We start from the raw sequence: 25,855 nt of genomic DNA on the forward strand, positions 1-25,855 counted from the left end.
CAAATCACTTCACAACAGACTATCATGAAGCTACGGCAGTTATTCTCCCGTTTTGGAGTTCCAGATGTTCTCGTGACAGATAACGGCACTCAGTTTATTTCTTCCATCTTCTCAGATTTCTGCAAGAGGTTTGGAGTCAAACATGTCCGTTCACCTCCGTACCATCCACAATCGAATGGTCAGGCCGAAAGGTTTGTAGATACTTTCAAAAGAGCGCTACTGAAGGCAAAAGGGGAGGGGAAGATAGAGGAGATTCTTGATGACTTTCTCTTGGTCTATAGAACAACTCCAAACCCATCAACACCAAACCAAATGTCCCCAGCAGAAATTATGTTTGGTAGAAAAGTAAGAACTGCTCTCGATGCCATAAAACCACAGCAAATAGACATCGGAAAAAGAAACAGAAAGATGGAAAACCAATTTGATCGCCATCATGGGGCAAAACGCAGAATTTTCCAAAGAAATCAAAAAGTATACGTCCGCGATTTCCGATATTCACCTCCACAATGGACCAGTGGACGCATACTTAAGAGACAAGGGAACGTAATGTATGTGGTGGAAGTTGAAGGACAGAAGTGGACACGCCATGTCAACCACATACTGGAAAATGCTGGCACTTCACAGAAAACCGAGAAATTAGACTCAATGTGGAGAATCATTCTGGACAGTTTCGACATAAAATGCTCAGCAACTCAGAAGACTGCGCAACATGAACAAGGTCCTATTAGGAAAGCATCACGGAAACGCAGAAGACCAGATATTCTACAGGTAGACCCAAAGAGGAGAACATACGTTTCCGAAGGAAGATATCAATGATGATATCTCAGCACTTACCTGTATATAGTAACTAACCATATATTTTTTCTTTTTTTTAAAGGGGGAAGGTGTTATGAACGGGGAATTAAGAAGCCCAGACAATTACGAAAGCTATTTTCTTGGGACGTTATTGCATTTCATTCAAAACCTGTAAAACACTTATATTTATTTTTGTCCCTATCTTATTCTACATAACACGAGCTTTCGCTCTATGTATCATTCACTAGCATACCCTTTTTTGTTCCAAAAATATTGTAATTTAAACATTATATTTTGCACTATATTTTCTACCCTAATTCCCTGTTTCGGGCATAACTGTATTTTTCCAAATTATCGTACGTCGTGGTCAAGATATGCACTTATTTATTCATGTACATTTTTGTAGTAATCGGAATTCAGAGAATCCAGAGTTTAGTGTTCCAACTGTCTTGTCTTCTTTCACTTGCGTGCTTGCCAACCAATCAGGATTTAGAATAGTTCTCTCTACCCCGATCGAACTCACGCGTATTAGACTCAAGGTTAAGCCACTCAGCCTAACGCGTCAAGGTCATAATTTAGACTAGACAGACCAAGGTCAAGTCATAACAAGTATCACGGGGTAAAAGCGATTCAAGGTCATAACAGATATCGAGCCCTGAACTGCTAAGATTTAATTGGGAGCCACTTAATATTTATCGCAAGAATCGATCAAGAAATAAGAAAAAGAAACATGTTGAAATAATTTGTGCTGAGAATTCTACAATGTACCCCATAAGTAGTCTGTTGACCCCAGTTGTTTGGTAAAAGTCCAATGACACCCAGTAAAATACATACAATTGACGAAAATAATTTATTTTTAAAAATTAATGATAATTGCACATAGAGAAGGGAGAAATGTAAGTAAAGAAAAAGAGTGGATTTTGTTTAATCAATCTGTATTATACACTGATATATGAACTCAGGCATGAAAGGATTCGTTTTTCATTATCATAATCATAATAATCACTGTTATATCGCACTCAACGGTTTGATTCCCATTAAACGTAAACTTGAAGCAAGTACATTTCTAGACGCTAGAAAGATGAACAGACGTATCTGAAGAAGTAGATAAAGACAAGATATATATATATAATGAGTGCTGGTGGGCGGCCTTTGCTCCTCCACGAGGAGTAACAGGCGTAAGTAAAGTATATATATATATATATATATATATATATGTAATGAGAAGAATCACAGTTAATTATAATTTAACAAAGCAAACTACAAATTAGAACAATCTATTACATTTATTTAAAGCGAAAAATAAGTCATTGAAGTTAAGGTCGTTCTCACAATGATTTAAATACTTAACTGATGTGTTATCTCTTTCTGTTCTTTTAGTCGATCAAGTGATACATATGAAAGAGTAATTTTAACTGAAGATTTCACTTCAACCCTTAACTTTATTTATGCTTTTCATCCAGTATGTTGAGTTGCACAACACTGACATGTTCATAGTTTTAAACGCTTAAAACATTTAGTGGAAATATTCAGCATACACACTCACTAAATCTATGAAAAAATGGTCAACAGCGCCTAGATACAATACAATTATTGAACATTGAAAATGATATTAAACAACCTCATCCTACATTTTATACATAATCCACCAGTTATTAATTGGTTAATTTGTATTGTTATGTCAAATGATAGGCGGTTACAGATATAACGTTTTCAAATATAAGTACCATTTTTATCTTAGAATCATATTAAATCCTTCACATATTGCGAAATTATTCACATCTAATTTCAATACTTATTATTATTATTATATAAACACATAAACATTGGTGCAAGGAGGCACCAAGTAGATACGCGCCACATAAATCATTCGATGTGTGAGAGCTGTGATACTGCCCGGGTGCCCAAACCGAACCAGGTGGTTTTCTTACAGGGCCACACACCGAGCCTCTGATCTAAAGGTCTAACCCACAAGGCAGTGGAGCATCGTGAGGAGATGCAGTCCCATAGTAGCCGGTGACCAACGATTGGTTCATACGCCATTTGTTCCATCAGGATACTGGAGACCATGTGCACCATTGGTTTGGAATCCAGTTAAAGCGCCGGACATTCGATTTTCATCCTCTCAATTTCGTAAACAACACCGGTGCCACGAGAAGGCAATGTGCAGGACTTCCTGGCAGAGGCTGTATAAGCGTGGCCGTATGAGAGCATTTAGAGAGGGAGTGCGGGCCCACCCCACTCTCGGCCATACCAGGGCATTTTATCTTGGAGACTTAGTAGTAAGTCAGTTACTAATCAGGAATTACGTTTCAGATATCATTACTTTTTCCACATATATTATATTATGGTTAGCAAAAATATTCGTACTGTTCAGAATACTCTAAATAATCACCTTAGTGTGACGAATTACTGTTGTGACAATGAAAAGGAATCTCAGCATGTAACTTAAGTACACGTTTAATATATTTGTGGCTTTCTGAGATACATGAGAGTTAATTATACTTACTGGTTGTTAAAACTGAAGCCAATGAAGAGGAGTGTTGAAACTTATGATCTACTAACGTCAGTAGATGATTAAAACATTTTGTATTTCAGTTGTTATCCTAACGGTTGATAAGGAATTTAATTATTTTTAATAATAAACTATTTTCCGAAGTGATCTAAATACATTTATACATTCGTAAATGAGTATATGCGACTAGTTACAGCATCGCTTTGATTAATATGTCAATCATGCCTCCAAATGTCCTGGTACGGTAGAAAGTGGGAGAGTCAGCTCTCCATCGCGAAATGCTCTCCCATGGCCACGTGCATACACCCACTGTCCTACTTACTGCCTTATCGCGACATTACTGTTTGCGAAATTGAGAGGACGATAAACAAATGTCCGGCGCTTTAATCGGGTCGGTGGATATGAAGGATCCACCAAGGAATTTGGAACACCCTAGTTCCAAACCAATGGTCACATGGGTTCCAGGATCCTTAAGGAATAAATGGCGTATGAACCACTTGTTGACCACCGGGACTGTATCTCTTTACGTTGCTCTACTGTCTTGTGGATCAGACCTCTAGGTCGAAGGCTCTGAGTGTAATTCCCTAAGAAAACCACCCGCTTCGGTTTGGGCAACTGAGCAGTATCCCAGTCCCCACACAAATCGAATGATTCATGTGGCGCATATCTACTTGGTGCCTCCTTGTATCAATGTTTATGTGTTTAAATAAATATAAATATGTCAATTATATAATGAAGATGAATTTGATTAAGTATGCATAAGCACTGAATATTTTCTAACTCTTACAGACTATGACTTTGAACCGATTGAACAGAATTACTATGAGGCAGTGTACCAATGTAAGTTTTGTTCGATTTGTTTCAATAGTGACGTTCTACCGTTGCTACAATCTTACGTATTCGATCAACATAGTAAACAGTATGTGAACGAAATGGACTAATTTCATACAAGATGAAATGAACTACCAGTATTGTAGATTTCTCTGCTGATTACCAAAATTTAATGATTTGTCTAACAATGATAAAGAATTAAATTGATTATTCTATTGATATTCATTTCTATCCTTTTGAAAACATTTGAACAAGTTATTTTATTCTAGTCGATTATTTTACTATTAAATTATTATGTACTCACTAGTGACTAACTTCAAGATGGATTTCCTGGAAATTTAATGAGAATCCGTGAGCAGTGTAGTTCAACTGTATCTGTTGTGAGACAGTTACTGACTGACGACAATCATGAACGGTCGCGTAATATCGTGGATTTGTGGAAGTCAGACATTAACACCGTTAGATGTCGGTTCAGTGTTCGCATGAGAGATCGAAGGTCCTGGATTCGTGTCCTGTGTACGGGATCCTGGATGTGCACTGCTCACCAGTCCCCTACTAGGAGGAAACGGCCATCCAGAGCTTCCACATTTTCAATGGTGGTCTAACATTAATCGACTTATGATATCAATCTGAAGTCAACAATCTCCACAACCCTATACTGATATTAAATATATGTTTAATGATGACTAGTACAGGTTCAGACATATGTCAAGACCCAAACAGTTGTCAACAATGATATTGATTGATTGTCAACGCTTTATCACGAATTGATTAAAGTTGAGAGTGTAACGTTGGACGCCAACCTAATGATTAATATTTCGCTACGAGAAGTGAAAGTTCTGGATTTGACCTGTGAAACAGTCGAGAATATGTACTGATGAAAAGTTCCTAACTATGATGAAACAGATGTTTAGTGTTTCCTGATTTTCAGTAATACTCTATGTGAAAACAATCTGTGACAAATATAACCTACATATATTTGGCCAACTGATTAGGGGTTTCGTCCGCAGAAATTTATTCATTTGATGGCTTAGATTTTAATTTCATGAGAAAATTGTCACAATTTAACGAGCTCTGTTACGTCACTAATGTTTTTTATACCAAGTTAATTGTTTCCTTAGTTCTAAAACAGTTCTATTAGAGGGGGAGTAAAGAACATAGCAAAAGAAGAATTAAACAGATATCGATCACACTTACTAGTTGATCTTCTTTAGTTGTGCATGCCAAAACTGGTAAATGCTTCCAAGCTGAGTTTACATCAGAGCTGTAGAAAAATGGTATGAAATATGGACAAAAACAGTAAACAAACTTTAATTGAAGGAGGTTTGTGAAGATTAGTTAAAATTACAGGTTGTATTCGTCACAGACTAGCCTTTATTATAGTATTAATGAAAATCAGGGAAATAGACAAGTGTTTTATCTTAGTATAGGTTAGACAACTGACGGAGCTATAGGTTCACGCTGTTAAGAAGTCTCATACTAAGACTAAAAAGCCATCCAGTCTCCATGATTTTCAATGATAACCCAACTGAGACCAGTTCACAAAGTATGTAACTCATAAATAAAAGGAATTGTTGTTGATAAAAAGCTGATTATTGATAAATTTTCCATGCACACTGAATGAAGCGGATAACTCTATGGGTTAGACCAACCTACTATATTACCCCGATAGTGTACACAAAGCAAAATCAAACGGTCTTTTGCTTGAAAGCTTTTACCGTATTTAACATAACAGAATATTCAGTCAGTCAATTGGCCATAAATAACACAGAACCTGACACATATGTTGACGGCCTTTAGCTGTCGAACAACATAAACACCGCGAACTGGGTAACGCGTTGACGTTCCAAACGAAATGTATTGGTTTTAAGTCCTGGGTAAGCATCAACATTGGTATGCAGGTATCCAAATGACCATTCTCAGATAGGTAGAAACGCACGTCCTAGGGTCTACTGCTAACCACATTCCACCCATTCTATCTATTTTAAAATATACTTTAAAAAATAGATATATTTTGACGTATGAGATATAGGAGACTTACGTAAGTTGTAATGCATATTGTAGTACGTAATGTGGCTCGTATTTTGAATAAGCAGTACGAAGCATAGTAGAAAATCTATCAATAAAGGATAGGTGATAATACAAATTAAAATGAATAGTATCTAGTCAAACAATTAACCTAGTAAATCATAAAGAACTGATGGATCTTTGAATCTGCCCTAGAATCTTCAGTCCATTAGTTTGCTTAAGTAGGCTAGAGGACTTTAATTATAAGTGTCTTCGGATCATTGGGCATGAATCATGGGATGATAAACTGAAGAATCCTAAGGTTAGGTATAGGGTAGTAGATGGAAATGGAAAATAGGCTGATAATATTGCGAATCTCCATCGACCGAGGTATTCGGAACATGTGTTACATATACCTGACAATCGCCTACTTTGACCGAAACGTTAGCTGATGTAAAGGTAAGTTGTAAGGAATCGAAGTGAGCAGCACAATAGATAGGATGACTGTATATGCACAAACAACTATTAAGTTTTATTGTGGATTTGTTGCTATCATGTTCGTTTGAGAAGAGGAATACAGTTGAGAAGGGATGATGAATAACAGATAAGTCCTATCAGCGTTTGTAAGGGTTCTACGTACAAAGGTTATAGCGATCAATTAATCATCATCGTAATAACAATTTAACAGCTTCATAGTTTTGTTACAATGAAATCAAGGTATCAGAGACCCTAACTACACAGCTGTTAGATTTTCGAAAGTGAAAATGAGGAATACCACTAATCACATACACACGTATCATATTCAGTCTTGTGGTATACTACTTTAAAATATAGTTAATGATAATATTGTTTACATTGTCAGCTTTTACTATCAACTAGATAACATTTAAAAGCAACCTGACCTGCACAAGTGATCAGCCAGTTTTACAAAAGATTTTTCATTAATTGTTGTTGAAGGCCACTCTTTAAATTGATCAAATTCATGAATAAGGTGATCCATGTCAAACACAATTGATGTTGGATCACTGCTATTAACCTTGAATGGGAATAGACCGGACGAAATTGAACGAGATTCTAGGCTTTAAATAAAAGGCAAGGAAGTCGAAGTAATAATAATAATAATCAAGCGAATATCACTTTTCATTAAATTATTGGAAATGAATGTATCTCTAGAATAATCTATGTTCAGTCGACTAATTTGGTCTATTATCATTTATTTATTCATTTAAACACAAACATTGGTACAAGGAAGCACCAAATATACATACGCAGCCTTTGAACTAGAAGTCGAATCCACGAGGTAGTGGAGCAATGTTGGGAGATGCAGTTTCATGGTAACCGATGACCAACTATAGGTTCATATGCCTTTAGCGACCCTATATCTGACCCCATCTACATCGTATGGACAGTTGTTGTCAAAATATACATCCTGGCTATTCTCGAATATAATCATCCACTTTGACCGCGTTAGAGAATAACGGAATTAAATAAGTCAAGTATGAGAATGAATTTCAAATAAATACATTTTGTACAACCATTGGTCCAGGTAGACGATCAAAGGTACGAAGCAAAACGAAATGATGCGCGGTGGAGAAGGCATGTGAGCCAACTCCATTTATTCAAGCGTCAATCAATATTTATAGCCAGATAAAAATAAGTTGCGGACATGAGATGAATAGAATAAAAAGTGCGCTCATATAAAAACAGTCAAGGTTGATAAGTGAATAATTAACAAAATCAAGACGTGACTCAAGAAGAAAGGATGAACTGGCCTATCCTGAAGGTAGAATAAGTTATGTGGGCTTAACATAGTAACGGACACTAGATGTCTTTTGTTCCATCAGGACCCTGGAGTTCATATGCACCATTGGTATGGAATCAGGGTTTTCCAACTCCCCTAGATGGATCCTGCATATCCACTAAACCCGGTTAAAGCACCGAACATTCGCTTTTCATCCTCTCAATTTCATAAACAACAACGCCACGAGAAGGCACTAAATAAGACATCCCTGGCAGTGGCTGCGTACGCGTGGCCACGTGAGAGCATCTCGAGGAGCTGACACTCCCCACTCTCTGCCGTACCAGAGCATTTAGAGGTCTTTATCATTAGATAAAAACTTACTTTTGTTGCAACGTGTGTGTGACTGCAGGTTATGCTAAGCAGCGTTTATTTATCGATCGCTTCTGTGACAGTGGACACGTTAACACGTAGCGAATGACCTAGTGCCCCGATTGGCCCTGCTTCGCTGTCTGTCCAGAACACAAGTCACAGCCTCTGAGTTATGAATCATTGTATTTCAAACATACTCTATTTATATACCAAACAAACAAACCACATCGTACCATAAAATACAGAACAACATTTACACAATATTTGACAAGTGAAATAAACATCGACCAATGGGAAATGTACATTTAAGGTCCAAGGCCACCGTAGACTTAACACGATAGTTATTGGTATATTTTCCCGACTATCCTAACACTTTTCTATAAGAGTTGCTATTGTATGTAAAAGTAAAGGTAATACTGATTGACTGAAATATTCCAGGAATCCTGAGAGATCAAGTCAGCTACCAACGAAGTATGGTGTTGATGGGATTATCAAGATTAGTGGTAAACAAACACAACAACTCCACTTTCTATGGTCGGATTAAGAAGTGATTAAATAGTCCGCAATATGAAATGGTATAAGTAGACAAACATAAGGAGATTACACCAATGAAGTTTTATGTCAATCAGTTAGTTATAAATAGTGTAGAACCTGAGCAAATATGTGCATCAGTTGCTAAACCATATCAACACAGAAAGATGAAAATATCAAGAAAAATGCGAGAGTAGTAGAGAATTACCAATGTCATTAGAAAAGATATTAGGCATAGAAAATATGATTCGTGAAGAGAGAATGAATTTGTGGAGTCAAAAATATAATTTTGAAACTCAAGATATGAGAGAAGACAAAGAATGGATGTATGTTTGTGCGATTCAGACTGATTCTGAGTCACATAATCCAACGTCTGTAATCATTTGTTATGATAGTTCTGCGGACACTAACCAGGAAAACTAAACTCAGGTCAGTTGTCAACTTCTTTATGGATTTAGTCAATCATAACCAACGTAGATCTTAACACACATGTGACCTATTTTCCCATGACAAGAGTAGTGTACAAATGTGCTCAGTCTTTGATTGGAGCTATTATGCGGACTCCAACTACTTCATACACCGATGTCACGTCTGAGTTTAGCCATGCTCTTTTATTTACTAGTTTTCTATTCGGAGGTAATTATTAATCTTTTCACTTAAAATATATCGCATTAGATTAGTCAATTACACCAAATTTATTTTCGAATACATACCTGCATAGTCTTGCATGACAATATTGTAGAGTTAATCCGCATAATTCACTTACAGCTGACGATTTCAACAAATGACTATTTTTCATTGTTGTTGATGATGATGTTACTGGTAAACCAAGGAATGTCTGTAAATTAATTGGTTTTTGACGTGGATAAGCAAACATTGTTGTTACCAAACATGTTACACCTAAATGATCAGCTATTTCATTTTGACATAACAATGGTGGATTAACTGATTCATTTTGGGTTATTCGTGTATCTAACGAAGGGAAAGAAAAATCAAACAAAACAATACAAAACTAATAAGCAGAGATGGATGATGACTAGTAGTGGAAAACAGGACATCTAGAGAGACTATTATAAAATAAAATGAGGATGTTGACTATCGATCGTACAATGATTCATTTTTAATGGGGACAAATATTATTAGGCACTTACAACACGGTGGATTGGTGAGGACAACACTCATCAATGTGAACGTAAGAATGAAATGACTGTATAAGTGTAAGTGTAAAAGATTTATGAGATGGAATGATATTGCAGTTTTTGTTAAAGTTAGAACTTAGGTTGGGATTTGTAATAACTGTATAAATGAATTCATCAGCACATTTGTGAGTGGGTAGTCGGATGTGTCCCCACTGTTATATTTGGAGAGTCTTTTGTGCTATGTAAGTATCCACTTTGTTGAGTACGCAGCCTCACTGCTTTACGTGATAATCGGGAAACACTGCAATTCCTCGACCTTACTGTTTATACCGAGGAAACAAGATCCACTACAATTCTCATAACGTGAAGTTAAAACACAGAAGACTGGTGCGATGAAGATTTCTTGACTCTCCAAACAAGTCCCTAAAATTACGTAATCATTACGTGACCGAAACAAGATTACTTCTATACTAATTTTTACACACACGTTTAAATCACACACATATAGGTGGAAATGCATAGGCTTACGATAAAACCACACTGAATATAGTTCACCTAAATTGATACACAGAATATAATTGTTACACTGAACGAGTTCACATTTCTTACATTGAATAAAAGTTGTACTGAATTGATGATACAGGAAAATATTGATTTAAGGTTAGGTTGGAATTAGAATTAGAGTTTGGTGTTGAAGAGTTAGGATCAGGATATAAGATTAGGATTCAAGGTATGGATTTAGAATTAGAATTGAGGTTCCAGTTTAGGGTTAGTGTTTGATGTTAGCGTTAGAGTTAGGATGTGTTTTAACTAATCTCGAATCCTAACCTTAAACTATAACAGTTACAAACCTACAATCAACTTGGAGATGTCCAACAATCATTCAAAATATTCAAAGCAAATTCTTTAATTTCATAAGATAGTTCATTCATTTAATCATATTTGCTGCTTTCGAATTAGCTGAATTTTACCGTAAATCACTGTACAAGTTGTACAAATTCGGTATTCTAATTAAACATTACTGCAATGAACAAATAACATTATAGCCTTTTAATATGATTGAGAAGAATTATAAGGGCCCTAAACATTTCGATTTTAATTTTATTGGAGAATGAGTGACGTAAAAAGGGATTTTCGTCAGTTACTTATAATATCAAATCAACTTTACAAAAGTACTTTGTATAGAAGTATGTCAATTAATCTAAGAGTTTAAGACAATTATCATCCAGCCACATTAGCAATTATCACACGATCAAATCTTGTTGATTCATTCATCTACCGATTAACATTCTACTCATATTTGTTTTATTAACTCTAAACTGGTTCATCATTAAGCATTCATCCTAACCTATAACATCATTTCATTAGAGCCGAAATTAATTAAACAATCAGTGAAAACAAGGAAACAATGAATAATTGTGTTACGTTTAAATTAGGAAAACTTTTTAATATTATACTGTTGATGAGAAGTTTCCGACGAGGATGGAAGTGTAATTGCGGCATACTACTTAAAATTGAATGTTTTCACTGTTAAAGATACTGTTTAACAATTAGGAGGAGGGGAAGAAACTTATTCCATGAGTTATCTTGGGTTTATACAACAGTTTGCAATGAAACCTAACCACTTAAATCAATAATTGAAAGATAATCTGTCACATATACTAGCGAATAACTTACTCTGTTTAATAATACTTTACTAATAATGGTATGTATGTCTAACCACTACCAGTGATAGTGTAGAAGTTAGTAGAAAGCTGTGAGTAACAAATCAAAACAGTTCAAGAATTCATAAGATATGTACGTAGGTGTAAACCATCAATTTAAGGGGTACATGAAAATTGGTGATTGGAAACGTCGAGTTAAATGGCTTAGAACCATTCAGTTGACAGATGGGCACACTTATTATGTTGCTCTAGGTCTTGAGTCACGATATCCTTTTATGCATATCTTCTCACGCTTTCTTTTCAAGCCATATTTTCAATTTGAAATAGAGATGAATGGTGGCTAACAGTGGGATTCAGAACGCGCGTTTGGTCCTATTTGGGAATAAATGTACCTTAATGTTCACTCTAGAACTCGAACCCAGTACCTTTCGCTTCAAATGCCATCGGGTTATCCACTAAGCTACTGATTTGTGCAAGTGGGTGAATTTCGATTCATATTTGTTAGTTGTTTGAATCTTCCCACTGATATTTTAAGACTGCAATTGATTAGTCTCTTTTGGTATATGTGCATTCTGTGTGGACAGCCTCGATATTGCAAGTAAGTCATAAGCATTTGAAGGAGAAACGGGTCTTTAATCTTTGTTATTGCCAATACCACTACATTGTTTCAATTAATTTGGCATTCATCTAGTAAATTATACTGTCGTGTTAATATGATTGTAACTAACTTAGTGATAAGTGGGTAAGACGATTACATTGCTACAACCGTATATATTTTCTCCTATTTACGAAGACTAAAAATAAAAGTATAGTTTGAATGTATAAACACAGATGATTGTTTGCTTACTTTGGGAAGATTTCATTCGATTCAGCATAAATTGTTGAGCATTATTTAAAATATCCAATAGAAATAAACCTTCACCTTTTCTAGTACTCATTCCCATAATTCGACCGAATGGAATATGTAAAAGATTACGAGCACATTGACTACACTGATCATTATCAGTATTATCATCAGCATCATCACCGACCATAGATCTAAGAGCAAAACAAAAACAAGTAACTTTACTTTGACTAAGTAGAAACGTTACTTTTCTGTGACTTATTTAATTATACTGCTTGTAAGTGAACAATTATAGACGTTCTCTGTAAGCTTACATTTCATTCTAATTGATGATTGAAAAATAAGATACCAAAAACTGGTTGTATGTAGTAAGTTACAAAACATAATCTAATCTACAATCACTAAATAATGACTATTGTTATGTTTGTCTAGTCATTAAGTGCTGGTCCAATTCTATAAATTAAGTTGCAAAGCGATCAACGAATCTAAGTGACTTGATATTACATGTTCTACGTTGAAATATTAAGTGGTGTTTGAAGGTAGTTGGTAGGAAACTCGAATCTACTTAGGCTTCGTGTCAATCAGAACCAGTGATGAATATTTTTTGAAAACATTACTCTAGACAAATTTTTAAACGATCTATATATTCATAGGATACAGCCTTTACTAGTGCACGGCGACTGGTTTATTTTCCGACTAATCAGCTCCAGTGAGTATAGTGATACTAAATACCCAAAGCTTCCTATGAGAATATTATACAAACAATAATGCTTTTATCATTTTGTATCTTATACTGGTTGAATCTTCAGGATATACTTCCATCAACTTCCAACTATTGTTCTGACTGGTAACTAGTCGAATCAAAAGACGGGTCCTGTGGTAACTGAAGTGAGTTGATGAACACTAAACATTTCAACTGATTATCCATCAAGGAACGTAAATTGAGATATTCACACTTAAGGTTGACATCAGATGCTGGCGTACCGTAATCACCAGCTCCACTTTATATTATATCAAGACATTTATGTAGAATACTAAACAGTGAAGCTGAGTTCCCGAACATCTCGGACTTGTTACTGTCCCCTTGAATCTAAATTCTAGAAGTACCTTCCGTATAATCAAGTCAACGTAGCATGCATGTTCGTTGTTTGCAAGTTCACATCAACAAGCGAGTCTTCCAAGTATCCACCTGCCTACAGAATACTATACTGAACATATTTCCCAACACTCGGACCACATCGAAAGGGTATTCCCATATTCAGACCCATATATAAATTTAGGGATGCTGTTAAAAACTACATCATTAGAAGTAGATGGAACACTGGATGTCAAACCGAGTCTGTTTTTGTCCTTATTAGAGAATTCGACTAACTTAATCTGCTGACACCCAGTCGAGTAAAATGTTGTGTTCAGGTAATCTGTAGAATTAAGACAGTAACAATGAGAACAAAGAAAACGAATCAAACACATAGATATCGACGGATTAGTTTAATCGAATTCTTTAACGCAGTTGACCGCGACTATAACTCATCAGCTCAATAGCCAGTGTTCCAGTTCAGTATATTTAATAACTACGTAAAATCTACTTACGCTCTGTAATGTTATTATTTTCTTATACATAAACTATCCATTTACGAAAACTATTTTGTGACTGGTCAGGAATTGGTTGAAAATTCCCCAAAATTATTTTAAGCGCTCTTTTATACTAACACATTACCAGAAAATTTACTACACCACCGAGCAATGGGATAAAATGTTTGATTTATAATTCAACCACTAATTGACATTAACAAGGTTTATATAGAAATGAACTTAGGATTAATCAGTCATTATCATTACTAATACCTTACTTATTCGTTGAATAAACCACATTTATTAAAATGCAACATCTATCAACTCGGAATCATCCAAGCACATTTTATTTCTGGTAATCATCAAATCGGACAAACATGATATTGGTCACTACTCAGTTGCACAGAAATTGCAACTATCTGATTCCTACGGGAGGTCGTTCGGCGCCAGAATCTTTTATTCGTAACGTCTCAGATTTTAAGATTAAGCGACGTAGTTCAAAATGATATGGGGAGTATCAATGCTCTTAAGACTGTAGATACATTGATGACAAGCGACAGGTGGTACGGAACGTAAGAACAGTGTATCCTGCTGACTACTTTTAACCACCTAATAGTTGGATATTTGGACTGAATGACCACCCAGAATTAGTCAATTTTTCCGTTATATAATTCTCAGTATGCTGATCAACTTCAATAGAATAAGAAGTGAAACACATCCATATATCTGAAACCAACCGCAGCTTCTACATTGAAGAAAATTCATTTGAATACAAAAACATTGATACTTACAAAACTGGCCAATTATAACCCATTTTTAGGAGAACATAGTTGAGTTGTTGAAAGTGTAAACGCTGTCCGATTTCAACCTTTAAATAAAGTAATAAACAGGATTATGCTGGCTAATAGATAATATAACAAGAATAATTTGGATTACAGAAAACATAATAAAAATCACAAAAAGAGCCATTTTACTTGGCGTTTTAGCATGACATTGAAACATCTGCCAGCCAAAACGTCACATCACAATATGGCCTGTTGATGTAGGCAGTGACTAATGATACGTAAATGAAGTGGTTAATGGATTCAACTATTCTAGCCAGACCAGTACTGAAACAAACTTTAAATTTAGAAGGAGAGAAACTCACACTAAACACGCTTGAATTGCTAATCAAAGTATTCAGAAGACTAAGAACTATGTCAGCGTCTTCACTAAATAAGACCATACCATCTGAGTATTTCCAGTCGACAAGTGGAATTCATGAAGTGTGATTTCTAGACCATTTATAGTGAAATTAACTAAGAAACAGGATATCGGGTAACCCTGATGAACAACATTATGAGACTGATAGTTCTGACGATAGTTCACCATAAGCCTTAACTTGAAAAATAGTACTGGAATGGATAACCTTTACAAGGTTCAAGAACTTCATTAGTACGCCCTTTTAATGACAAATGCTGCTACGAGAATTCTCAGTAGTCAACTGAGTTAACTGGAGTCCTAAAGTCGAGAAACACAACTATAGTCAAGGATCGAAAAATTATATCCAAAATATAAGAGATGAACACATAATTAACAGAGAGTATGAGCTATTCACATGTAGCATAATACTGAAATAATCTTGAAATTTAAGTTATTAACCAAATTCCGACTTACGCACTTAAACTTCAGCAACACAGTACTTGGACATGGGATAGTAATGCCATCCGACCACATGAAGCAAATTAGGTGAAGCGGTGGTCGAACTTATGGATTAATACGTAAGTGTCTTTTAGCCACATAACGTAGTCATGTCAAAAAGTCACCGAACACTACCAAAAATTTAGGTGCTCCGGTCAACCAGTTTTACGGGTTTTGTGAAGATTCGTCAAATTTGTAGCTTCTATTCGTCACAGATTAATCTCAATTGAGGTATCATTGAAAACTATGGAGTGCTAAACAGCTGTTTCGTCCTATTATGTAACTCCTCATGAATGAATATTTATGACGTCACTAAAGGGTATCGCAAGTGATATTAATTATTGGTGAATAAAACCTACTTTGGCCGATTGTCCATTGATTATAGAAATAAAATATAAAAGGTAATCATTTGTTGGACACATGAAACCAGAGTGAGAGAGAGAGCTGTCTGGTGACGAAATTTTTATTTTCAGCAACTTTCGAACTTCCAAGTTGTACTTATGATTGTAAATATAATGGCCGAGGAAAAATGAATTTTACCACTGAATTAATCTTTTGTTGCATAGTGACAAAACCATTAGTACATAAATACATGCATATATATAACAAATATATTACATACCACATAATGTATCCTATCGAAATGGTATTTTTCGTAACGAGAAATTGCCGCCGCTATATCCCTGTGAGTTAAAAAGAAAACTATGCATTATAAAAAAGCAAGCTACATATATACTCTTTCAATAACATCTTCAAACCCTAATCTTTCCTATTACTGCTTATACTTTTACTACCTCTACCACTACGAGATTTGAACCGACAACTGCATCTCTGTACTAATATGGTATGGCGACTCGAGCTGATGTACGTAAGTACGAAGTTCTACGTTGTTACTGACTGACTGACACATAAAAGAGATCCTAGTAACAATATGATGAAGTATAGATAAGCAAGCCTAATTATAAAGAAGTGTTAAAAAATTAATTGTTTAAGTTATTTACCTGGTTAAATATAAAGTTGACTTATCACTTTTTAATAGGATAATATTTTGATTCGAAAAATTCACATCATTATTGTTTGCTGTCGACATACAAGTCAGTCCATCACTGAAAACAAAAATACAATAACACAAAAATGAAATAGATAACCAGTATAACAATGAATTATAGAGTGAAAGTACATTCTACTATTTACCTTACCGTACTTGATCAAATAACTTAATAATAATACAATACATAGTGCATCCTATATGTTGTTGGATTACCACAAATCAGTAATTAAATGGTGAAAACAGTGGAGTTGTAAAAAGATAAGTCTGGAATAAATGAATAGTGTTGACGCCTATGAACGAAACGATGGGTAATACAGGTTAGAATACCTAAGGGTATTATGACGTTTGCCCCTGTCAATTATCACATAATAAAACCACCAGTCAGAAAACCGACTTCTGTGACCTAGGCCTTGTGATAAGTTACCAGCACGAGCAGAAATACAAGCGAGCAGTCAACCGACCATTATAAATTCTCAAAGTCCAATGATCAGATATTATACGTAACAAATCCAGGTATCTACGTGTGTCTATCTCAAATTAAAACGTCTGAGAAAAGTCAAATTTTGACTAAGGATGGAATCTACGATGCGTTTCATCCCAGATGGGACTTGTTAAATGTAAATGAATCCATGTTAATTTTCACACCGATACTCGAGTCCACTGTGTATTCCATCAAATACTGACGCTTTATCTACTGAGATACGGAGTCGGGATGGCCACTAGCTTATGCAACAGCTATACGTTTTGTTTGTAAGGGTTTGCGTTTTCCAATTTTCTGTAACAGTGAGGTTATTTGCTCTGGATATACATATAGTAATAGAGATTTTTCAGATACAATCATCAATATCATCAACGAGAAAATACAAACCTTTACAAATACTATACAGGAAGATTTTTGGTAAAATTATATTATACTATCAACTCTGAATAAACTAATCAGAACCAAGATAAAACCACATATATCTTTCGCACAATTAAAGGCACAGTGCTAGTTAGCTTGTATATTGGAATTAACTAAATAAAAATTAATATCGGAAGGGTTTTTGTTGATATTATAGTAATTTCAATGGTTAAGATCATGAGTTAATTGAAGCTATACCACCGTGGAAAACATGGAAGCACTGGACGGCCATTTCGTCCTATTATGAGACGACTCAGCAGTGCATATCCATGATCCCGCCCGCGAGATTCGAACCCAGGACCTATCAGTCTCACGTGCGCTGAGGAGTCCCACAATAGGATGAAACGGCCGTCCAGTGCTTCTAGATTTTCCATGATGGTTTAGCTTCAATTGACTCATGATCTCAACCATTGAATTTAAATAAAAATTGGCAATAGTTGATTAATAAAATACTTGAAATTGATAAGAAAAATAGCTACTATACAACCAGACAATGAATGTGATATAGTGCTCAATTCTAATTACAAGAAACACCTGTTCCTGACGTAGATTGTGCAGTAAAGTACTTTTTGTGATTCAGTGCACAGTTAAGAGTGTTTGTGTCTCTAGATAATATTCCTGTACTTCAACTCCCAACTCCGAACTTCAAACCAATGGCTTTTAAGCTTGTAAAACAAAGTGTGTTAATGACACATTGAATTAAAGCTCATGACAGTTGTTGACAAGTATCCTAAGCTTAATTCGTAATCCCAGTACGTAATAACACTGGTTTAATTCTTATTATCTAACTCTAACGTTTTTCGAATTATATTTAATGTCACTTGGTAAAAAAGACCCTATAGGGTCATAAATTCAACTCACAGACTCCTGATCGTGTCAAGTTCACTACTTAACTGCAGACTTATTTCATTTTATTGTTCATTGTTTTATAACTAGGCATTGCTTTCTGATTGGGTGATAAGAAGACTAAGGTCGTTAGTGTGAAATACTTTTGTTTAATTTTCTTTAGAAATTATCCCTCATCCAAAACAATGACTAAATTATAAATTATTTGGCAATATATTAAAGTCAAAGCAACTTACGAACTTTTGTAAGCTAACCCATTGGCTAGTAACATGTTAGCAAGTGAATAAGCCTTCTCCACATAATCGGATTCATATTCGTAACTTGTAAATTGAATATTCATACGCTATTAGGATAGTTAGGAAAAACAAAGTTTAAAATGATCAACTCATTGGTATAATTGGAGAATATTGAGACAAGAACAAATGAATTTAGAAAAGGATAAATGTTAACCTCGTTTGCATCATCCGTCTTTTCCCACTCAACTCATTTTTGTGTATTCACGTATACTACTTTTATTATTCAGTAACCCGTTTCATTTCTAATAATTTCTGAATGTATGATGCAGCGTACGTTTATTTCTTGTGTAATATTCTTAACTAAACTAATAATATGCTTTTTTTTTGTCAGAGTAATTATACTCTCTTAACCCTTGTCACAGTTATTTGCAGTTTTTTTCATTCTTCGAATCTTCCAGAGTTGTTGGAGATCTTGTTAAATTAGTGACTATCGATCCACAACTGATTCAGATAATCAACGGATGCTAGGGCGAACAGATTTTGGGATGATGAAAACTACTAGTGGTTATAAAAGCATCTTAGTGAATGACGCCAAGATCGATACTGTTGATACAAAAACTTATGAAATTTGTTTATCCTGTTTTGTAGTTGAATACCTTCCTATTTTTAGTTCATATGGATTACTTTTATTTAAGATACTGTTGTAACTACAAAAATAATAAACACTTTGTCGATACGACAGTAGATAATACACCACTAAACGAGAGATCATAATATACAACGATACAGAATTCAAGAACAACACAATTGAGAACCAGATCATAGGTTAGACAAGTTTCATTAACACAAATACAAGTAGCTCATACACAATGAAACCTAGAGTACATAACAACCGTAAAAATTAATATTCAACTTGAAACTGTCCCATAAATTTAACACACTTGTGTGTCTATTTGTTTACACCCACTAGCCGATCACATATAATTTTACTGACTGCACATTAAAGTTAACTTTTGCAATCAAGAGAAGTATGACGTAATAACAAATAGACCTATAAATATACCACGTATTATTCTGTTCTGCTGGTATGTTGTTTGATGTAATAAAATGAAATGACATTCACTAACCTTAAGGAGATTCGAACCTATGACTTAACCGATTGCAGTTAGCCGTTAAAACTACTTAGTTTCCCTGAACCTAGTTAATTAAAATTCCTTATAGGTTTCCTTATTAAAAGTGTTATTGTTGTTATTGATAAATTAATTATATTTTTCATTGTGAAAATCAGCTCAAAAGGCAATGAGGTATCTAGAATTAATAATCAAAGATTAATATGACGCCATGTGAATTGATCTTGATTTTATTGAAAAGTGAATGACCTATAATTATCATATTCTCTAGTTATTCACATATGTTGAATAACTTCCAATTACGTCTGATCTGTACATTGATGTGTTCCTTTTTAGAAGAAAAATCCTGTTTTATTTAATAGCTACCCTCCTAACTGATATTAATTTATTGTGATAGAAGATTAGAATAAAGATACATAGTTGAAGCATTTTTAATTATTTTTACGTAATAAACACAGAAATATATCAGTCAGCTAAAACGAACGACCAGGCATACATATAGATCAGTTCGAGTTGCTACACCTCATCAGCACAACAACATGAACACCAAATTCATAGAACCAGACACTTCAACGGTATTAATGTGTAAAAGAAAGACTGTATATAAGGATATGATACAGGGATAGAAATCTGTTTGTAGAAAGAAAGGTAAGGCACTTTAATCTCGCGGTTTGAGAGAAGACAAAGATTGTATACACCTACGCAATTGTGATCGATTCTGAACCATGTCACCCAGAGTCTCCAACGATTGGTTACGATAGTCCCGCGGATCCCAGCCAAGTGGTCTGTATCTACCAACATAGCTAAAATCAGAAGTTAATGACTTTGTGGACTGACGCCAAGTTTTTGTTTGACCGCTCCTATATAGCTGAGTAAGGGTTCTATCAACAAGCTTTAATTACAACTACTGAACAGTAACAGGAAACAAGATAATGTGAAGAAGATGACGACAATAATAACATGTATAATGAAATAGTAATACTTTTCTTTTTTTTACCTGGTAATTTGATTGCAATTGTTCACAAGTTACTTCACGAATATATCGCCAGAATTCAGTATCACGAGATTGTATTTCAGTTGTATTATTGAGCATCGGTTTGAAAAAGTTAACTGATTGATTTCCAAGATCAATTCCATATGGTAGATTTTTTTCATTTGATGATTGAATATCACGATTCGCTTGTACATAGACCTGTTGTAGTAAAATAAAATGGTAGAAGACCTATTCTTCATAACGGATATTATTTCCTTATTGTTGATGTTAACGATTATAATTGATCAGTGTCTGTTGGCTATGTGTATCCTCAGAGCATTATTTCGATGTTGCTGTTTGTCGTCAGTTTTAATAAATTTGGACTATGGCTAGTAGCAATAGAATTGAAGAAAGGCGATTTATTCCATCTGAAACTTGTCAGCAGAAAATGCCTGCATCCAATGTTGATGTTCAAAATTGTGAACTGAACCTAGTACCCATAGTTCTAATTGCTAATGTGTTATTCACATTTAATACTTGTGATTAATGTTGAGGCAATCTACTCAGCAAACACGTATTTCAGTAGAGATTGGTAAATTGAAGTCTTTAACATCAACAAAGGAAAAGTATAAACCCTTATGAATAAGTTCACAGCCGTTGAACAAGTTAAAGTCTACTTGAACTCAGTGGTTAACGACTTGATATTCCCTGTTTTCCAGCAGATGTCATTTAATGTTAGGGGCTTAGTCCTGACCATAGTATTCGCTGACAAAGCTCAAACCGCAATACAGTGACTGGTCGATTTGCACCTAATCGGTGGAAGAATCGAAAATATGCTACAAGATTCTCATGTGAATCCTATCGTAACTATAACTTTACTATTCAGATTTACTGAAATATATGTTGTTTTCTTTCAATTTTTGTTTGGATTTTCGAAGAGTGAAATGCAGTATCGTAGCCACAGCTATTAGACGACATTAGCGAAAATACTTCATGGAAAACGTCTGCTTCGCACTATATATCTAACAACCTAACGAGTCGTCCATTTATGTAGTAAGCAGTAACACCAGAGGGGGTCTATGTATTGATTCATTTATTACTCTTATGTCGTTTTAACATTAATTTGACATCGCCCATCTCACTATTAAAAGTTGAAAAAACTGATCAATTCAAAACGACAGTGTTATGAGTGAAATATTCTGAATATAGGTTTGTAAGTCGACAATAAAACACAGATATTTCTAACTAACACATACTTACTTTATATAAATGTTCAATGGGATTTCTTCGCAATTCAACCTGATCCCCATATTTTGAAAATCCCGATGCTAAGATATCTAGGGGTTATTTTTTTATTTATGAAAGTTTATATTATTAAATAGAATGACTTTAAAGAAATTATATAATGCTTAGTTTTAGATAAACTGTCTCACTAAGAACTAAACTATTTAGGTTTTTAGGTGGGGTTTTTGACTAAGAGAGGGTGAAATTCATATGTCGCATAATAAGCAACTCGGTGCCGTACAATGTAACCACAGACATTTGTACGATATTACTTAAATCAGTCGCTAAATTTTTATTGGCATATTTGGCAGTTTTGAATTAAATCTATCGACGAAATAATGCGTTTAGTTACTGGACAATGTAGCACTAGTTATAACCGGATGATTGATTTATGTAACCCATTTCGTTTTCGTTACTTTAAGAATTCTTGCGATTCAGAACCATAAACACACACTGCCTAACATGTTACGGGGATGAAACTAGGTAGAATATATGCTTTTGTCCTTTTACTGGCGGTAAGGTAAGGATATATAAGCTAAGACCTTTGTTAAGTTTAATACCAGGTTGATCCGGTAGTATGGATTTACTTTTCGTCCTATACTTATCGTTTGGCTTTGTGAGCTTAGGTACATGATAAACCTGAATGTTCCCAACTCATCAAATTTATAGAGATGAAAGTTAGTGACGAGATCCACTCATTATCTCATTAGGTTACCCAAGATTGTAACCGCGTTATAACTAAGGATGTTCAATTGCATAATATGAATGTGCAGGTTGAGGCATCAAATTGAAATATTAGCAAACCAATAAGAACCTAATATTTTAAAGCTAGATTACTCGGTTATCGTTTACAGATTTGCATATAACACAATGTACTTTAGCGTTCTTCATCTACGGCTTAATTAAGGATTTAAATAGATGGTATAAACGTATAAAAGTCTGCTGCCTTTTTCTGAGTGCTAGTTACCCTATGGTGCATACAAACTCAATTTATGTAGAAGCAGGCGCAGATATCTCGAATGGTGATGAGTTTCAAAACTAAATTATATAGCTCAGATAATACATAACCGACAAAACAAAAAATAGCAGCTGGAATTCTCTTCACCTATAGCATTTATAAACAGGCTCAATACATTTAGAAAGGTCAAATAAATTAGAAAAAGTGTCCAGAAAGCATACAAAATAGTTACCGAATTGAGTACCCCAATCACCAATGTAATTTATTCCAATTACTTTATTTCCAAAAGCTTCATTGATGTTTTTAACAAAATTTCCTGTTACAGTAGCTCGGAAATGCCCCAGGTGAAATGGTTTAGCAATATTTGGGGAGCTTATGTTAATGAAGGCAGAACGAAGGGAAAAGAGATTGATGAAAATGATAGTTCACTTAAAGAAAAAGTACCTGAAGTCTACAACAACAGTTTCACAGTGATTCGAACTTCCTTCACTACCCATTAGTACTCTTGTAACGGGATTAGTGGACAAAAGGTTTCTCAAACAATTTTTTGATTCTGTAGATGTGAAGAAACAATTAAAATATAAAAACTCACTTTCCATTACAATGGTTCTGATTGATTAGGATTGAAAGTGAACCACAACATAATTGGTACAAATGGTCATGAGGATGATGGTAAAACGTATAACTGTGTCGAAAGTCTAAAACCCAGGAAAAAACTGCTTAGATAAACAGACATAAGAATCCTGATGAATCTTATATTTATTTGTAAAATTAGTTTTCAACAAATAATGATAGATCATAAGGCCAGGTTTTTGTTTGAAGCCGTAAAATATTTTTGAAGGGAAACTAAATGAAAACGCTACATGTAACGGTTCATGCTCTTTAAAATATACCAAACATAATGCTTAATATTGATTAGGAAAGAAATTTTAAAACCAAGTACATCAGCTGATAACTGCACAGGTGTACAGTATACTTTGACCCGTATATGTGTTACGATTTGGTCACTGCTCACACTGATGTGGTGTTGGATAAACCAGGAATGAGGTAACGGTAAAAACACAATGTCGACACAAATAAGCATCACTTTAACTTACCTCATTCTAAATTAGGACACCGAGTAGATACAAAAACAAATTAAATTCTCGCCAATAAAATCAGGATTCATAAGAAACTAAGTTAAAATGAAACCCTGTTTAACATCAACAGAATGTTAATATACATATTAACCACCACATTTATAATTTTGTTAGTTACCATTTTCCGAGCAAACTGAGTCGTCAAGCTTCTATCGATGTACAAAATTCGAGTTTATACAGAAAGAACCTCGTTTCTCTGGACTGGTACATCCACGAAAAGAAGGACAGTAAATTACTCGTGGTGTAACGCACACGTTGAACAATTGGCAGAGTATTGGTAACGGTGTACAAAAGCCAATATTTAGTCGACCTACTATCTTAGCGACATGTGTACAACGATTAGCTTCTTTGCTATTGCTTCTCGTTATTTTGTTACGATTTTAGATTTTAGTGATAGCCAATGGACAGTGAGTGCGTTTTTTCAGGAAGATAGGGATTCAAGGCTCTAGTGGTTATTCAATTACTAGGCAGGAGGTCGACCAAATACAGTGTGAAAAGTAATCAATTATTAATTGGTCTTCAAACAGATGATTAGTTCAAACAATAGACAAATAAGTTTGTTGGTTGATCAGTAACTAAGACTGTGAGCAGATGAAATCGAAAGAATAAGGGGGAACCCGAGGTGATTATGATCGAGATAGAGGACAGTTAATGATATGTTTTAGTGATAACCGTTGTATAACATGTGACATACATTGGATAGTTGTTCAAAGGGGAAGATGTTAATCCATGGGCGAGTACATTTTGATCAAGTAAGATGGTGGTTGGAGGTAGTCGACAGGAAACTCTGGACACGGGTTTCGTGCTACTTGGCACCCGTCAGCAAGACGCACCTGTAATATTGAGGGAACTGATGCTCCCTGACGAATTCGATCCCGTGTCACCCAATTTCACAGTCAGAAACGTTGCCACTGAGCTATTCGAGCCGTGACCGACCTCCTGAAGGACTGAGATGTAATCACAGTTGATTGATCACTGGATGATGATCAATGTCATGTGTGTCAAGTCCTTCTTAGTGCAGATCGAATGCTATCAGGTATCCGCCTTAAGCCTTCAACTAAAGGGGCTGTGGTCATTTCGGCTTAGTGACTATTCCAAATAAGGGCAACTCCTAATGACAAAAAGTGGGGCACCGCGGAGAAGGTTTGTAAGGCAACTCATTTAACCAAAGTGTGGATCGATACTTATAGCCAGCAAAAATGAGTTACAGACATGTAATGAGTAAGATAGGAAATTTACACAGATACGCTCACACAGAGACAGTCAAGGCCAATAAACGAATAAATGACAAGGTTTAAATGTGGTTTCAGAAGAATGAATTGATCGGTCTGTCCAGGGGCTAGAATAACCTATGTGTACGGTAGATTAGTTGTGAGCAATAATCTATGGTTCATGTTATGCGCGTTCACAAACCGAAATTGTACAAATCGTAAGAATTGATAAAAACGCAAATAGCAACAAAATTAACTATAAGAAGCTCTACTTTAACTTTTCCCCACACATTTGTTGAGGTTACAGCTTCAATGTAGTTTTAGTTGTTGTCCAAGCTCGCTATAGTTACTAGCTTAAGGTATTCCTCTGCGGAGAGTTCAGGAGTGGATTTCCATGGAGGGTGTACGTCTTCTGCGTCAAACGAGAGAGTGATCAGA

At 35.0% G+C, this 25,855-nt stretch overlaps 1 protein-coding gene across 2 annotated transcripts; it reads right to left on the bottom strand.

The window, feature by feature from the left end:
- Window positions 1–1,473: 1,473 nt before the first annotated feature.
- On the bottom strand, window positions 1,474–23,666 carry RARS2_1 (Arginyl-tRNA synthetase; the record flags this gene model as incomplete). Of its 2 annotated transcripts, XM_051212690.1 has the most annotated exons (15): window positions 1,474–1,890; window positions 5,339–5,405; window positions 6,183–6,257; window positions 7,051–7,227; window positions 9,503–9,761; window positions 12,440–12,630; window positions 14,800–14,876; window positions 16,311–16,371; window positions 16,690–16,794; window positions 18,723–18,829; window positions 20,850–21,044; window positions 22,086–22,162; window positions 23,300–23,439; window positions 23,512–23,620; window positions 23,660–23,666. In XM_051212690.1, 15 exons carry the CDS (start codon window positions 23,664–23,666, stop codon window positions 1,804–1,806), a joined length of 1,734 nt encoding a protein of 577 aa, XP_051064051.1. In that variant the 3' UTR covers window positions 1,474–1,803. The 2 variants fall into 2 exon arrangements, with proteins under 2 accessions (XP_051064051.1, XP_051064050.1); XM_051212689.1 differs by lacking the exon at window positions 23,660–23,666 and having other exon boundaries at window positions 23,300–23,620.
- Between the last annotated feature and the right edge of the window lie 2,189 nt (window positions 23,667–25,855).

Source organism: Schistosoma haematobium, assembly GCF_000699445.3.
Source record: "Schistosoma haematobium chromosome Unknown HiC_scaffold_239, whole genome shotgun sequence".
Classification (NCBI taxonomy): domain Eukaryota; kingdom Metazoa; phylum Platyhelminthes; class Trematoda; order Strigeidida; family Schistosomatidae; genus Schistosoma; species Schistosoma haematobium.